The 15,730-nt window shown below is 42.0% G+C and overlaps 1 protein-coding gene across 1 annotated transcript in view; it reads right to left on the bottom strand.

The window, feature by feature from the left end:
* The window catches only part of LOC109401721 (vesicular glutamate transporter 1), a 222,338-nt gene that overhangs the window by 30,520 nt on the left and 176,088 nt on the right, over positions 1-15,730 (bottom strand). The window contains exon 3 of the mRNA XM_019674313.3: positions 9,160-9,481. Within this exon, the coding sequence (XP_019529858.3) occupies positions 9,160-9,481 (322 nt within the window). The remainder of the gene's footprint in view (positions 1-9,159; positions 9,482-15,730) is intronic.

Raw genomic sequence — 15,730 nt, 5'->3', positions numbered from 1 at the left:
TCACCGTAGACCTCCAGCGTTATGTCGCCGTCAGCAAAGCCGACGATCTCCACCCCAACCGGGAACTCTAACCTCAACACCTCGTCGTTCATGACATTTGGTAACACCGGACCCAGGAGGAAACCTTGCGGGACTCCTGAGGTTATGTTACGTCCCACCTCTGTGTCGTAAACTAATACTCGATTCTGGAAGTATCCTATGAGAATCTTGTAAAGGTACTTGGATATCCCCAGGTGCAGGAGCGCTTTGGCAACAGCTGGCCAACTGGTGCTATTAAACGCGTTCCTTACATCCAGAGTCACAATAGCGAATGCCACGTCTCTTACTCTGAAACGCTATCTCAGCGGTTTTTATAATCAACATGATAGCGTCTACCGCCGACTTTCCCTTCCGGAATCTGAACTGGCTGGTCGAGAGAACATTTACACCCTCAGTGTACCTCAACATTCTATTGAGGATGATCTTTTCAAGCACCTTCCCCGCCGTGGCAATCATGCATATTGGTCTACATGCCGACGGGTCTGCGGGTGGTTTCCCCGCCTTTGGCAATAGAACCAGACTCTGCATCTCCCAAACTTTTGGGAAAACTCCATCGTCAAGGCATTTCTGCATAGCAGACCTGAACATCTCGGGAACCTGCACAATAGCTACTTTTAGGACCAGGTTCGGACCTCTGTTCGGACCTGGGGCCTTACCTAGACTAAGGGACTTTAATGTCCCCGCAATTTCCACATCGGTGACCATCTCCTCATCGCCAGCCCCAGCCTCTGGTTGTCCTACAAACGGAGGCCAAGGACTAGGATCATGACGTGGAAAAGCCGCTCCCCTCCAACATCTCTGGAGATGGTCATGTACGAGCCATTACACCTCTCGTCTTTGTCATCACGATCATGTAGGCATAGGCATCATCCCACGGATTCATACTCAGTGTTCAGCGTTACTTTGGCAGCGGCCTACACCACCCGCCGTTCGTTTCGCTCTTCCTCAGATTGTGCTCGATGCATCCGCCGCCTAGCCCGTAGTTTGGCGCGGCGCAAGTCCGCAATTGCTTGAGTCCATCAGTAAGCCGGCGGTCTCCCATTTCTATAGTGACGAGCTGATAGTTGTGCTCTCGCGTCCGCGTCCGCGATTTCAGGACGCGGACGCGAGAGCACCACTATCAGCTCGTCACCGTCTAAACCAAGTAGGTTTCGCTCACGGCGGAGCGCCTCCCTAAATACCCCTTCGTCGAAATATGATATCTTCCACCAGCGAGGGCTTGGCCTTGACCTGGGCGCCTCTTCCTCTACCGGCTGCCTGCTGCTGTTGTAGTCGATACTGTAACAAACCGTCAGGTGATTGCTGTGACTGTAGCCATCGTCTACCTTCCAGTACGAACTACTTGTTTAGGCCAGGACTACAAAAAGTAACTTCAATAATCGACTCCGCACCGTTCTGACCAAAGTGGCCAGTGTCTCTGGCAGGATCTGATCCCGCTGGTTTGTAAAACGGCTTCCTCATTCCACGGCCTAGGCATTGAAGTCACCCGCTATTACCACCGGCCATCTCCCTGTTAGCACCGTCATCATACAGTCCAACGCGTGAACTGCTCGATCGGCCACCGCGGAGGCGCATAACAGCTACAGAAGAAGACCCCGTTTACTTTGGTGACCACGAAGCCCTCATAGGTAGTAGATACCAACGCCTGGACGGGGTATTTACCCGTCATCCATATCGCCGCTATTTTTCTGGAACCATACGCAACCCAATCGCCATTGCCGGCAAGTACTTGATATGGGTCCACTATGATGGTAAAATCCATCTCCCGAGAAAGCAGATGCTGCGCTGCGTCACAGTGGTTCAGGTTCAGCAGCGATACCTGCACTGTGATTTATTCACTGTGGCTTTTTGGGTGGCCGGGCACCTTGGACCACCCGTTGGGTGCTTGTTGTTCACGGATTTCCCGGCACAAATCACACAAATGGGTTGCCTCGTGTAGCCTTGTGCCTTGTGGCCTTTGCAGCCCTATGATTTATGCCCTGGTTCCAGACACCGGAAACAAACCTCTGGTGGCTCGTAGAAGCTCAGATGACCTACGCTCCAACCTTACTTGATTCTCCCAACTACAACGGACTTTTTGACGTCCGCCACAGGTAGCTGAACCAAGTCTACCTGTGTCCCTGCCGGCCCCTGCCGTAGCCGAACGGCTGCACTGACCACCTGCACGTCGAACTATTGCCGCGGTACCATGACGAGCTCTTCCGCTTCGGTGACCTCGTCTAGGGTTTTCACCTTCAGAATTGCCTCTACAGTAAGAGCCCTAACCTCTACCCCTTCGCCAAGGACCTCTTCTGTCAAACTTTTGTTGACGGCGACCTTGCGTTTCTTGTCGCGCTTGAGCTCTAGGATCATCTCACGCGTACAAGTACCTCTGATACTGCGCACATCGGCTCACTGATCCACGAGCTTGTCATCGCTTCGCATCGCCTTCAAGACGTCCGAGTACTTGAACTGTTTGATCTTGATGACGAGCGCGTCGCCTTTCTCGCGCTTACTTACTTACCGATCAGGCTAAGGCCGGGGTGGCCTCTGCTGTACATAGTAGCCGTCTCCATTCCACTCGGTCCATGGCTGTTTGTCTCCAGTTCCGCACTGGACGACAATGGTGCAGCTGGTAGGAGGTTTTATCCTAACTAGTTAATTCAGTGAAAGGGGTTTAGGGGCAAGTATGAAAAGGCGTGATTCGTAGCTTTTATCGGTGTTCGCAGTGAAAGTTTTAGCCGTGCGGAGTGGCGAAAAGTGTGCAGGGGGCAGATGAGAAGAATTGGCAGATGGTCGTAAATTGTCTGGAGGTAGGACTGTCGGATGTGTTTGGGTGCGAGCAAGAATAAGCGGAACTACAGAATGGAAATGTTACAAAAAAGGGGGGTAACGAAAGAAGCGGAGAAAAGAAACGAAATGCGAGATGGTGTTTGGAAAAATGGTGAGAAAGGACCGTAACAGGAGAGAAAGTTTCAGATGCCTTGAAGAAAGCAAAAAAAAAATACACGGAGAAAACGAAAGGAAAAAAAATAGATGAACGAAAGGCAAGAGAAAAGTAAGAAAAAAAATATTGGAAGAGAATAAATGCGTTGGCCCATATAGCCGAGGCGGTAAACGCACGGGTATTCAGCATGACCATGCTGAGGGTGACGGGTTCGATTCCCGGTCGGTCCAGGATCTTTTCGTAAAGGAAATTTCCTTGACTTCCTTGGGCATAAAGTATCTTCGTGCCTGCCACACGATATACACATGCAAAATGGTCATTGGCAGGGGAAGCTCTCAGTTAAAAACTGTGGAAGTGCTCATTGAACACTAAGCTGAGAAGCAGGCTTTGTCCCAGTGAGGACGTTACGCCAAGAAGAAGAAGAAGAAATGCGTTGGGAAAAAATATTTGAACAAAGACGGAACTTGCTGAAAAAAAAGCAAATGGAAGACGATGGCATGCAAAAAAAATATTGAAAGAGAGTTAAGATGCGTGGAAAAAAATAAGGAAGAAATTAACAAAGACGGTTTTGCTAAAAAAAAATAAGATGAGAAAAAAAGGAAAGCAAAAGGGTGTTTGAGAAAAAAAAGAGAAAAAACATGGGAGAAAGTTCAAGAAATGGAGAAAACAAAAGTAAAAAGAAAATTAACATAGGATGAACAAAAGGTAAGAGGAGATTGAAAAAAAATCGAACACGTATTACAGAAAGAAAAAAGACAAAAAATGGACGCGTCCTGGTGTGAATTTGAATTTAATATGCATTGGAATTGGATTTAATTGGTTTGAATTTGATTTGTGCTGGAATTAGATTAGATTTGGATGTGATCTAGGTTAGATCTGTACTGGATGATGATTCGTTTTGTTGTGCATTTAGGTTGGACTTGTAATGGATATAAATTAGATTAGATTTGGAGATGTTTTGGATTTCATATGGATTGGGTTTTGAAGACGTTAAAATTGAATTCGGATTGGATTTCGATTAGATTGCAATTGGATTGAATACGGATTGGATTTGAAAAGAATGTGGATTGGATTCGAATTGGATAAGATTTGAGTTGAATTTTGATTGGATTTCGATCGAATTTTTATTGGATTAAGCAATAATTGGATTTGAATTGTATATGGATTGTATTTAAGTTAAATTTGGATTGGATTTGGCTTGAATTGGATTTAGATTGTAGAGGATCTGCATTGGATTTGGATAAAATTTAGCCTATATTTAATAAGTGTTGGTTTTCAACAGTATTTGGATTTGGATTGAATTTAAAATTGATTTAGATTAGCTTTGGATTGCAGATTGGGTTCGGATTCGATTTGGATTGGATATTAATTGGATTTGAACTGAATTTGCATTGGATTGGTTTCGGATTGGATATGGATTGTTTTTGAATTTGGATTAGATTTGAGTTGGATAGAGATTGGATATGGATTGTATTATTTAGTGTTGATTTTCGATTGGATGTGGATTACATTTAGATAAGATTTGGATTGGATCGAAGCTATGCTGGATTGAGATTGGATTTGGAATGGATTTGGATTTAATTTGGACTGGACTTGGCTTTGTTTTGAATTAGGATTGTCTTGCGATTAGATTGGATTCGGATTGGATTTGGATAGGACGATAGGATATGGATTTGGATCGAATTGGATAGGATTTGGTTTGGATTTTGATTGGATTTCGATTGAATTTTTATTGGATTGAGCAAGACTTGGATTAGGATTGGATATGGATTAAATTTAAGTTGAATTTGGATTGGATTTGGCTTGAATTCAGAATTGGATTTTTATTGTAGAGGATCTGGATTGGATTTGGATAGAATTAAGCGTAGATTGAATGAGTGTTGGTTTTTAACTGTATTTGGATTTGGATTGAATTCAAATATGATTTGGATTAGCTTTGGATTGCAGATTGAGTTCGGAATCAATTTGGATTGGATATTGATTGAATTTGCATTGGATTGGATGTGGATTGGATTTGAATTTGGATTGGATTTGGATTGTATTGAATAGTATTGGTCTTGGATTGGATCGAATCTATGCTGGATTGAAATTGGATTTGGATTTGGTTTGGACTGGATTTGAATTCAGATTGGATTTCGAATAGATTGCATTTGGATTGAATACAGATTGGATTTAAATAGAATGTGGATTTGATTCGAAATGGATAGGATTTGAGCTGAATTTAGATCGTATTTCGATGGAATTTTTATTGGATTTAGCAAGAATTGGATTTGGTTTGTTGATGGATTGAATTTGGATCGAATTGGGATTGAATTTGGATTATATTTGGTTTAAGATTTGGATTTTTTTCGGATTTGGATTGGCTATGGTGTTTTTGATACATATTTAGTTTCGATTAAAATGACGTATCAAAATGATAGAAAAGTAATTAAATCTAAAATTCATATAAGACATAAAGATTGATCGAGTTAGACAAAATCATCATTGAAGTTTACAAAACATGATAAAAATATATTTTAGGAGAGTAGAGAAGAGGAATAATGTGGTGATATAGTTAGAATAATAAATAAAATGCTGTGATTTCTTTATGTGTGTATTGCAAATAGCGGGCTGTTTTGGACACCCCTTACGAATGAGCGTGGAATCGTGACGAATTCGCCTTGACGGAGGCTCTCTGAGAGAATTGCGCTGTGCGTGAAAACAAATTTTTTTAACATGGGAAAGGATAGGAGCTGCATTTTCAAATGCTTCTAAAATATTTTAGGGACTTCAGATTGAAGAAAGTGTTAATGTTTTGCAATATACTTTCAATTAGCTACACTATAACTGGTTTTAGACAAAAAGTTTTTAAATCACAATTTTATGTCTATAATATAGCGTATCAAAATCTCATTCGATAACATTAAGAACGTTTTGCTTAAAAAAAATCTATAAAGAATTAGAAGCATTTGAAAATGCATTTCCTATCCTTTCCCATGTTAAAAAAAATGTTTTCACGCACAGCGCAATTCTCTCAGAGAGCCTCCGTCAAGGCGAATACGCAAAACTTAGAGTGACTGGAAGGGAGAGTGGCGTCATGTTCCAATTTTGACAGGTCTCCTGCTCGTTTGGAACGGGAATTTGTATGGATTTGACAGATGATCGCTGTTCCAATTTTGACATTGACGCCACTCTCCCTTCCAGTCACTCTAGCAAAACTGAACGAATGTTTGCGTAGGCTTGAAACGAGACAATGAATGGTTCGGGATCGTGGCTTAAACTTTGGTTGTGGTGGTGTCCGAGTCGAAATTCCGAGACTGTGCCGATTCGCTTGAGGGGAAAAGCGTTCGTGTGTTGGAGGGAAGACTGCAAACAGCTCAACGGCATTCTAGTAACCAATGTTGTAGCGATCGGATGTGCATTATCGAAAATCATCCTTCGTTACGACAATCATCAGCGAAACCAAGCAGCTGAACGGACTTCGTAGAAATCGTTCCACTCGTGTTTATTTATTTATTTATTTATTTATTTATTTATTTATTTATTTATGTATTTATTTATTTATTTATTTATTTATTTATTGAATACCTTGTAACGTAAGACATATATATTTTTTGTTGTTACAGTTTAGATTATAAATTGATAAACAGATATCTAATGTGCATAATGAAAGATTGTTCTCTAACTAACTAACTGATTTAGCAGTGATTGTTTTAACAGAAATTGGTAAACTATTCCAGTTAACAATACCTCTGACGAAGTAGGATTGGCTGTAATACATAGAATTATGTTGTGGAACTCTGTAATTTGCTGTACGTCTGCCTCTCAATGGAACCAGTTTTTCGAAAAGGAAGCCTGGACTGGAGGTAATTCTTATTCTGCCACCCGATCACACGTTGTCGCATCTTGCCCAACACTATAAATCCTGTTCCCAGTTCATTGGTGGTGCCACAGCTTTGGTAGAAGGTAGCCGCTCGATGCCCGCTTTTCCACACTTCCTGTCCAGTCCAACAAAGTTCCTGCAACGCCACGATGTCGAAGTTGCGGGGATGTAGTTCATCGTAGATTATCCTGTCACATCCTGCGAAACCGAGTGACTTGCAATTCCATGTTCCAAGTTTCCAATTGTAGTCCTTATTTCGTCGTATGGGTCTTTGCCGATTGTATCGAGTCGTATTTTCTCCTATGTTATTCGCAATGGGGATTTTTACGGGTGGCTTATTGGGCCTACGCAAACACTCCTGTCTCGCCGGAGGGCCATCGTGCCAGTTCTGTTTAACGTCCCAACCAACACTAGGACGACTACACTGATGGGGCTACCACCTTGGATCTAGCTGGGCGTGGTGCAGCGTTTCTTACTCAGCCACTGGATGCCAGAACAAACGCTGTTTGAGCCACACATCCTTGGTGAACAGACGCACGAATCGTACCTCCTCAATCTAGCTGAAGTCAGAAGGACAACAGTGCCCAGGCTGCACTACCAGCTAAGCACACAACTCTTAGCTGGCGGTCTTTGTCATCGCTTGACCCGTGGAAGCATGAGGTAGGAACTTGTGAGGACCAGAGCTATGTTGGACGCTCTCCTTATCGACTCACCGTTTTGCAGCCCGTTCTCGCCCTTAGCACCTGCTTTTTCACGCTTTCTTGGTTTGGCGCCCCTATTGACCTTGACCCGCGGATTTTTTTGCCTTCCTCTTCCGCTCGACTTTTGCCCAAGGGGGGTCCTCCCCTTGGTTCACCCTACTCTGTGGTTGCTGGGGGCGTAACAACGGTCGCAAACCCCTGTTCCCTTCCATTTGGGACGGGCCAGCCTTTTCAGGCCTACCCTTCCCAGCTTTCCGAGACGTCCGAGGTTGGGGTCCGACTTGCCGACATTACTGCCAACCTTCAGGGTTGGCGTTTTCCTAGCCACAGACGGTGTGCAAAACTGCGTAAGGCTTTCGGGTGAACTATCCAGTTCATTCGAATCTCGTCGGGGACTGCGACAAGATGATGGACTCTCATGCCTACTCTTCAACATCGCTCTCAACTGCCGGAGAACGATTTTCACAAAATCCGGACAATTTGTGTGCTTTGCGGACGACATGGACATTATTGCCAGAACATTTGGAACGGTGGCAGAGCTGTACACCCGCCTGAAACGCGACGCAGCAAAGGTCGGACTGGTGGTGAATGCCTTAAAAACATAGTACATGCTGGTAGGCGGAACCGAAAACGACCGGATTCGTCTGGGTAGTAATGTTACGATAGACGGAAATACTTTCGAGGTGGTGGAGGAATTGGCCAAATTTTGGTCTACGTGGTTTATGAACAGCCCCCTAGGTAGAATTCGTAACTGTTACTAACTCAATCGCATGGTAAGCGTAAGAATTGTGGAAAAACGATGTAACGAAGTGGAATTACGTTAGAAAACGTCTACATCTCCAGAAATTACGTCAATATATGTCATAATGAAATAGGGCTGAGAATCCCTGAGCCCGAGCTGCCATAAGGAACGGTATCGGCAGCGAACCAAGTGTTAAATGGAACGAAATGCGTATCTCCTCGTCTGCCCTCGCCGAGGGGTGGATTCGATGAAGTGAGATATACTTCCGGTCGCTTCCGGAGCGGTGTTATGACGGGAAATGGATGTGCTCTTGTTGTTTGAGTTACGATGAAGATGTGAAATATTACATTTCGGGAGGCTATATTTAATGTGCGAGATTTTAATGGAATTTTAATTTTTATTCGGTTTCTTGTAGGTACACACTATTATAAAATTGATCAAAAACAGTCAAATCGGGCCTTCGAACATCAGACAAAATCGATCAGGTTACAAAATATATGAATGAATGAATCTTCTACTTATATTAACTTAATTGTTAAACCATGTCAAACTAGCTTGTGCTATTTTTGTTTCACAAAATCTAATCTAATAGCATTTGATCTAATAGCAATCAAATCCCATATTAAAATATAATTTCATGTGACATCATTACGATCAAATACCAGTTTGATGTCCATTCTGCGTTTTGCGTGACATCCAATCAGTCTGCCTATTCGTGTGAAAAGATATCATTCATTAAGTCAGATAACCCCGGCCGGTGAACCCTTTTTCGCTAATTCCGTTCATCGGCACGTGCCCCGACGGAAATCACGTCTGACAAAGGAAAAACGTCCAACACCATTCCTCATTCCCCCGAAATCAATCTCCACCTCATTAACCAACAACTCACCGCATTCTCGAACTGGAGCTTGGCCATGCCCATGTTGCAGCGCATTCCGAACGAAATGATGAACCCCAGGCAGGTCATCAGGGCGATCGTGAAGCGGGTCGTTTTAATGCAGGGACACTCGGCCCGGACGTACTTGTCGATGTGTCGCAGAGGTGGCCGTTCGATTTCCTCGAACGACATCGGCGAGTCGGCACCGCCATCGTCCGCCCCTTCGTATCCTTTGGAACCGTCGCCGCTGCCGCCACCGCCACCAGTGCTCATTCCATGGCCGTCCACCTGGTCGTAGCCGTGCTTCGGCATTTCGAACTTCTCGAAGCGCATTCTGGAATTGGAGAAGATATGAGAATTTTATGAATTGGGGTGTCGGCAAATTCCTATAATCTCAAAAAATGCAACAACTATTCAGAATTATTCCTGAAAGATTATTCAATACACGGGCCAAATCCTTTGGCATATATGGTATTTCTTAAATACTTTGTAATGTATTTTTTTCTTCCTGAAACCACCAACCACCCATCAACCCTCGAGGTGTCCTTGTAATTAAGAATGTTCGAAGGGTATCTCTGGAGAAATTCTTGAAGAATTATTTTAGGAGTATTTAAGGAGAATGATGGAATTCTATGAAAAATCCTGGCTCTCACGTGAAGGATTTCCTGGACGAATAGCTGTAATGAATTCAAAGAAATGTCTGGAGGAATTAAAAAAGGAATTTCTGGAGGAATTCGTGATGCATTTTCTGGAGAAATATCGGGAAGAAACGTAGAGAATTCTCATAGAGTCTTCTCTGGTCACAGTGTCTGCATAGGAATATCAGGAGATATTCCAGAAAGAATTGCAGGACGAATTTCTGAAGAAACTCCTTTGCAGATGCAGGAGATATTCTTAAAAGGAATTCATGGATGGCCTACTGAATATCGGATTCCCGAATCTGTGGATGAATTCCAAAAAAATATCTCGGAAATAATTGTGAAAGAATTAATGAATGGCTTCTTGGAGAATTTTCTGACTCCTGTATCCCTCTAAAATTATCTTAAAGTATTGCAATACAAATAGCTGGAGGAATTCCTCTAAAAATCCTTCAAGTAATTAAAAAAATGGAATTCTAGAAAAATTCTTGGGATAACCTCTGGAAAAAAAATGATGAATGAATTTCTGAAATTTCTGACCGAGCCCCTGAATATTTTTTTTTTTTGAAAAGATCCAGAGAGGAATTTCTGAAGGAATCACTACAGGAATTCCTGGAGTAATCCCTGAAAGGACCCCTGAAGGAATTCTCGATGAAATCGCAAGAAGAATTTCTGCAGGTTGACCTGGATTAAACCCTGTAGGAATGCCTGGAGATATTTCTGAATATATACCTGGAGGAATCCCTGGATAAATGCAGGAAGAATTCTTAGAGCAAATATGGAAAGAATCTCTGGAAAAATTTCTGAAGAAATCGCTTGAAGAATCATGGGAGAAACTCCTAGACAAATTTCTGAAGAAATCCTTGGAAGTATTTTTGGACGAATTCCTGAAGGAATTTCTAGAGAAGTTCGTGGAGAAATCACTGGAAGAGTTCCTGGAAAAAATCCAGAAGCAGTTTCTGAAAGAATCTCTGGAGAAAATCCAGGAGAGTTTTCTGGACAAATTCCTGGCGGAATCCTGGAGCAATTTCTGAGGGAATTTCTGAAAATATACCTGTAGGAATTCCTGCAGAAATCGCTAGAAGAATTCTAGCAGAAATTCTTGAAGGAATAATTGGAGGATTTCTTGGATTCATAGAGAAATGCCTGGACGAATGACTGTAGTGTTCCCTAGAGAAATTCTGGGAGAAATCCCTGGAGATATTTCTGAAGAAACATCTTGAGAAATTCCGGGAGGAATCCTTAGAGAAGTTTCTGCAAAAATTCTTGGAAGAATCCATGGGGAATTCTTGGAAAAATCCCTAAAGGAATCACTGAAGCAATTTCTAAAGGAACCTCAGAAGGAATGCCTGGAATAAATTCTGGACAAATTAATGGCGGAGTTCCAGTGGAAATACCTGGAGAAATCTTTAGAGGAATTCTTGGGTACTTCCGAGGATAAATCCCTGTAAGAATTTCTTGAGGAATCTCTATAGGATTTCTGGGAGGAATTCTTGAAGAAATTTCTGAAGAAATTCGTAGATAAATTCCTGAAGAAATTCCCAGAGGATTCCAGGAGTAATTCCAGGAAGAATCCTTGGAGGAATATCTGGATCAATTACTGGAGGAATCATTCGAAGGATTCCTAGAGGAGTCTCCACAAGAATCTTTAGTGGAATCCTTGAAGGTATTCCTGGTAAATCTCTCAAGGAATTCCTGGTAAATTTCTGAATGAATTACTGGAGAATTCTCAGGAGGAATCCTTGGAGGAGTCCCTGGAATAATGCGTGTATGAACTCTGGGAGGATGATTTCCTGGAGAAATTCCTGGAAAAATTGCTGTGTAATTTCTGAATGAATTCCTGGAATATTTCCTGCAGGGTTTTCTGCAGGAATTCCTGAGGTCATTTCTGCAGGAGCTCCTGGGGTAATTCTTGGTGGAATTCTCAAAGGTATTCTTGGAGGAGTCCCAAACATAAATCCTGAATGGATTGGATTGGATGATTCCTTGGAGGAATCCATATAGAAATCCCTGGAGGAACTTCTGGAGGAATGCCCGGAGGTATTCCCAAAAGAATTCCTGGAGAACCTCTTAGAGCAATTCCTACAGGATTGCCTAGAAGAGCTCCTAGAAGACATGCCTGTGAGAATCCCTGGAGGAATCTCTAGAGAAATTCCTGGAGGCATTTCTAGAGAATCCCTGGAGGCATTTCTAGAGAATCCCTGGAGGATATTCTTGAAGAATCCCTGGAGGAATCCATTAAAAAAAATCCTGGAGGAATTCCTCGAGGAATCCCTGGTGGAACTTCTAAAGGGATTTCTTGAGGTATCTCTAGAGAAACACCTGGAGAAATCACTGGAGGGATTCCTAGAGGAATCCTTGAAAAATCTCCACAGGAACTCCTGGAGGAATCCCCGCATAAATTCCATTAGGAATTCCCAGAGGAATTTCTGGAGGTACTCCAGGAAAAAAATCTTGGATGATATCTGAATGAATTATTGGAGGAATCATCGGAGGAATTCCTAGAGGTATATCTGGAAACCTGAACGAATTTCTGGTAAATTCTTGTACCAATTCCTGAATAAATCTCTGAAGGAATCCTTGGAGGAAAACCTTGAGGAGAAATTTCTGGAAAAATCCTCAAGGAAACCCTGGACAAATTACCAGAGGCATCCTTGGAAAAACTCGTGTAGGAATTGCTGCAGGAATTTCTGAAGGAATTCCTGGAAGAAATTCTGGATCAATTCCTGGAGAAATTTTTGGGGTAATTCCTGGAGTTATCCTTGGTGGCATTCCTGGAGGAGTCCCTGGGGAAATGCTTGGTTGAAATCCTGGAGGAATACCTGAAATAACTCCTGGGGGAATTTCTGAAGGAATCCCTGGAGAATTTCCTGGGCGACTCCTGAAGGAATTCATGCAGGAATCCCTGGAGGACTTCTTGGGATGATCCCTGAAGAAACCTTGAAAAAGATGGCATAGCCCATTGAAACGTCGGGCGTAAGAAAGAAATTTTCGTTTCAATCGTTTAACAGACTGAAAGCCGAAAAAAAAAACCCTGTGAATAAACTCCGGGAGGATGATTTCCTAGGGAAATTCCAGGAGAAATGGCTGTAGTAATTTCTGAAGGAATTCCTGCCTCAATTACTGGAAGAATTTTTGAGGTGATTTCTGCAGGATTTCTTGAGTTAATTTCTGCTGGAAATTCCTGAGGTAATTCATGGTGGAATTCTTAAAGTTATTCCTGGAGGAGTCCCAGAATTAAATCCTGAAGAAATGCCTGGATGTTTCCCTGGAGGAATCGCAATAGAAATTCCTGGAGGAATGCCCGTAGGCATTCCTAAAAGAATTCCTAGAGCAATCCCTAGAGAAAATCCTGAAGGAATGCCTGGTGGAGCTCCTGAAGGAATACCTGCCCAAGCAACACACATGTTATAATAGAGTTACGACAGCGCAAGTTTTGGTTGTATAGAAGTTTATTTTACGTAATTCTAACATTGTGTTGAAATAACGTAAAATAAACTTCTATACAACCAAAACTTGCGCTGTCGTAACTTTTATATAACATGTGTGTTACTTGGGTGTAGACATACCTGAGATAGTTTCTGGAGAAATCCCTAGAGCATTCATTGATTGATGTAATGGTGGACAGTGTAGTTTGTTTCTGCCGTGCAGCTTCAAAATTAATTAATTTACGTGTGAAATAGTGCAAGTGCCGCGGGAAATAGTGTTTTACCGTGTGCCAATTGGATAATTACGACGACGACACCAGGTGACCAATTGTCGGTGGGGTTTGTTCGCCTTTAATTTGTGTTTTTCTGCCACCCCAGCAGCAGTAATTGCTGGCGGGCGGCAAAGCAAATTTGGCATTTTTTATTGCTTCTCTGTGTTCTGTGTTGTGTTGTGTGCATGGTTTTGCATTTGTGTATAGGCTCCAGCGATGGTTGAGTGTAGTCTATGTGGTGGTAATGTGCTTCCAAGCGATATACCCTTGTGCTGTTCGGGATGTGGATGTGCAAAAGTAGTCCACTACAAATGCACATCTCTGACCAAAGCAGTGGCAAAGGTAATAACGGAGAACGAAAATGTAGCGTTCAAATGTGGTGATTGTTTATCAAGCCAGTGTTGTGGCGAGCAGAATGTACTGCTTTCTAACGTCCAAAAGTTTGAAGAGGAGATGAAGAAGATTTCTTCACTCGCCGATTCGCTTAGTGGCGTTCGAGAGCACATTGCTGCTCAGATAAACGAGACAATGAAATGCGGATTTGAACAATTGGGAGAAATCTAAATTGTACATTGGATAGGGCGATTTCTGGCTTTCGGGATATAGTTAATAAAGAAATGGAAAATATGAAATGTTCATTTTCACAATTTAATTCGGTTAATGCTGCAATGAATGTAAGACAAGGTACTTCTAGCACGGCTTCGGAGCCGAACTCGAATCCCAGAGGTAAAAAGCGTAGAGTTCAGGATGACGGTGCCGATACGTCTTTCATTGAAAAAGTTAGTTTTGCGGATATTGTTAAGAACAACTCTGGGAATCAAACTAACTGTAAAACTAGTAGAAAGAAAAGCGTGAAGTCTAATGACGCTAATGTCACAAAATACACAAGATCAGTAACTTTAGAAACGGGAAAGATGGCTCTATTATTGCTGAGTGTGCAACAGGATATAACGTAAATGTTGTTAAAGATGGCATTCAAAGTAAATTGGGTGAAAACTACAAAGCTGTTGTTCCCTCATCGGTGCCAAGACTTAAAGTGATGGGCATGTGCGATCAGTTTTCTTCCGATGAATTCATTCAAATCCTAAAGAACCAGAATGAAGACATCGCTATCAATGAAGTGAAAGTCATCCGTATGTTTGAAAATCCACGTTTCAAGTACAACAAGTACAACGCGGTGATTGAAGTTGATAAAAATACGTACAGTTGCATGTTGACCGCTAGGAAGGTAAATATAAGGTTTGATCGGTGCCTTGTTGTTCCAGACAATAGTATTGTACGATGTTTCGAGTGTGGAGAATTTGGACACGTGAGCACTAATTGCAAGAACGGCACTAAGTGCTCTAAGTGCAGTGAAAGTCACAAGACATCTGAATGCACGTCAACTGTATTGAAATGTGTTAATTGTTGTAAAATGAATAACGAACGTAAACTTAACTTGGACGTTAACCACGCAGCTTTCAATGTTAGTGAATGTGAAGTCTATAAGAGACTTGTTCAAAGAAAAAAAAAGCAGCTTGCATTTCAATGAATAGCAACCAAGTTCCGGTAGTAATGTGACACAATTTGATATTTTATATTTTAACATTGCGGGTTTATCTACAAACTACGTTGCACTACGTCAGATTGTAGAAGTTAAACGTCCACTTTTAGTCTTTTTATCAGAAACACATATTGTTGATATGGATGCGTTTGAACAGTACAGTATTCCGGGATATAATATAGCTGCTTGTTTGTCACATTCAAGACACACTGGCGGTGTTGCTATTTATGTCAAAGAATCAATTCAATTCAAGCTTCAATTGAACGAAGTTTGTGAAGGTAATTGGTTTTTGGGCATTACAGTTGTGCGAGGCATGAAGGTGGGTAATTATGGTTGTTTATATCATTCTCCCAGTTCAAGTGATCACCATTTTATTGCTATTTTAGAAAACTGGCTTGAGAGTTTCGTAGATCCTAGTAAATTAAACGTACTTGCTGGTGATTTTAATATTAATTGGTGTGACATTCATAATTCGAATCAGTTGAAACGATTATCGGAATTTTTTTTATTTAAAACAAAAAGTAAATGAGTATACGCGTATTTCCAGCCATAGTAAAACTTTGATTGATCATGTTTATTCTAATTTTGACTCTGTTAGTACAGTTACGTGTTTAGATTTAAAAATAACCGATCATGAAACATTAGTTATTAACGTTGAGGATACTCAAGAAGACGATAATGCGGTGAAATTGAAGTGCTGAA

The sequence above is a fragment of the Aedes albopictus genome, chromosome 2, assembly GCF_035046485.1.
Source record: "Aedes albopictus strain Foshan chromosome 2, AalbF5, whole genome shotgun sequence".
Classification (NCBI taxonomy): Eukaryota; Metazoa; Arthropoda; class Insecta; order Diptera; family Culicidae; genus Aedes; species Aedes albopictus.
This window is presented reverse-complemented; position numbering and strand designations above follow the sequence as displayed.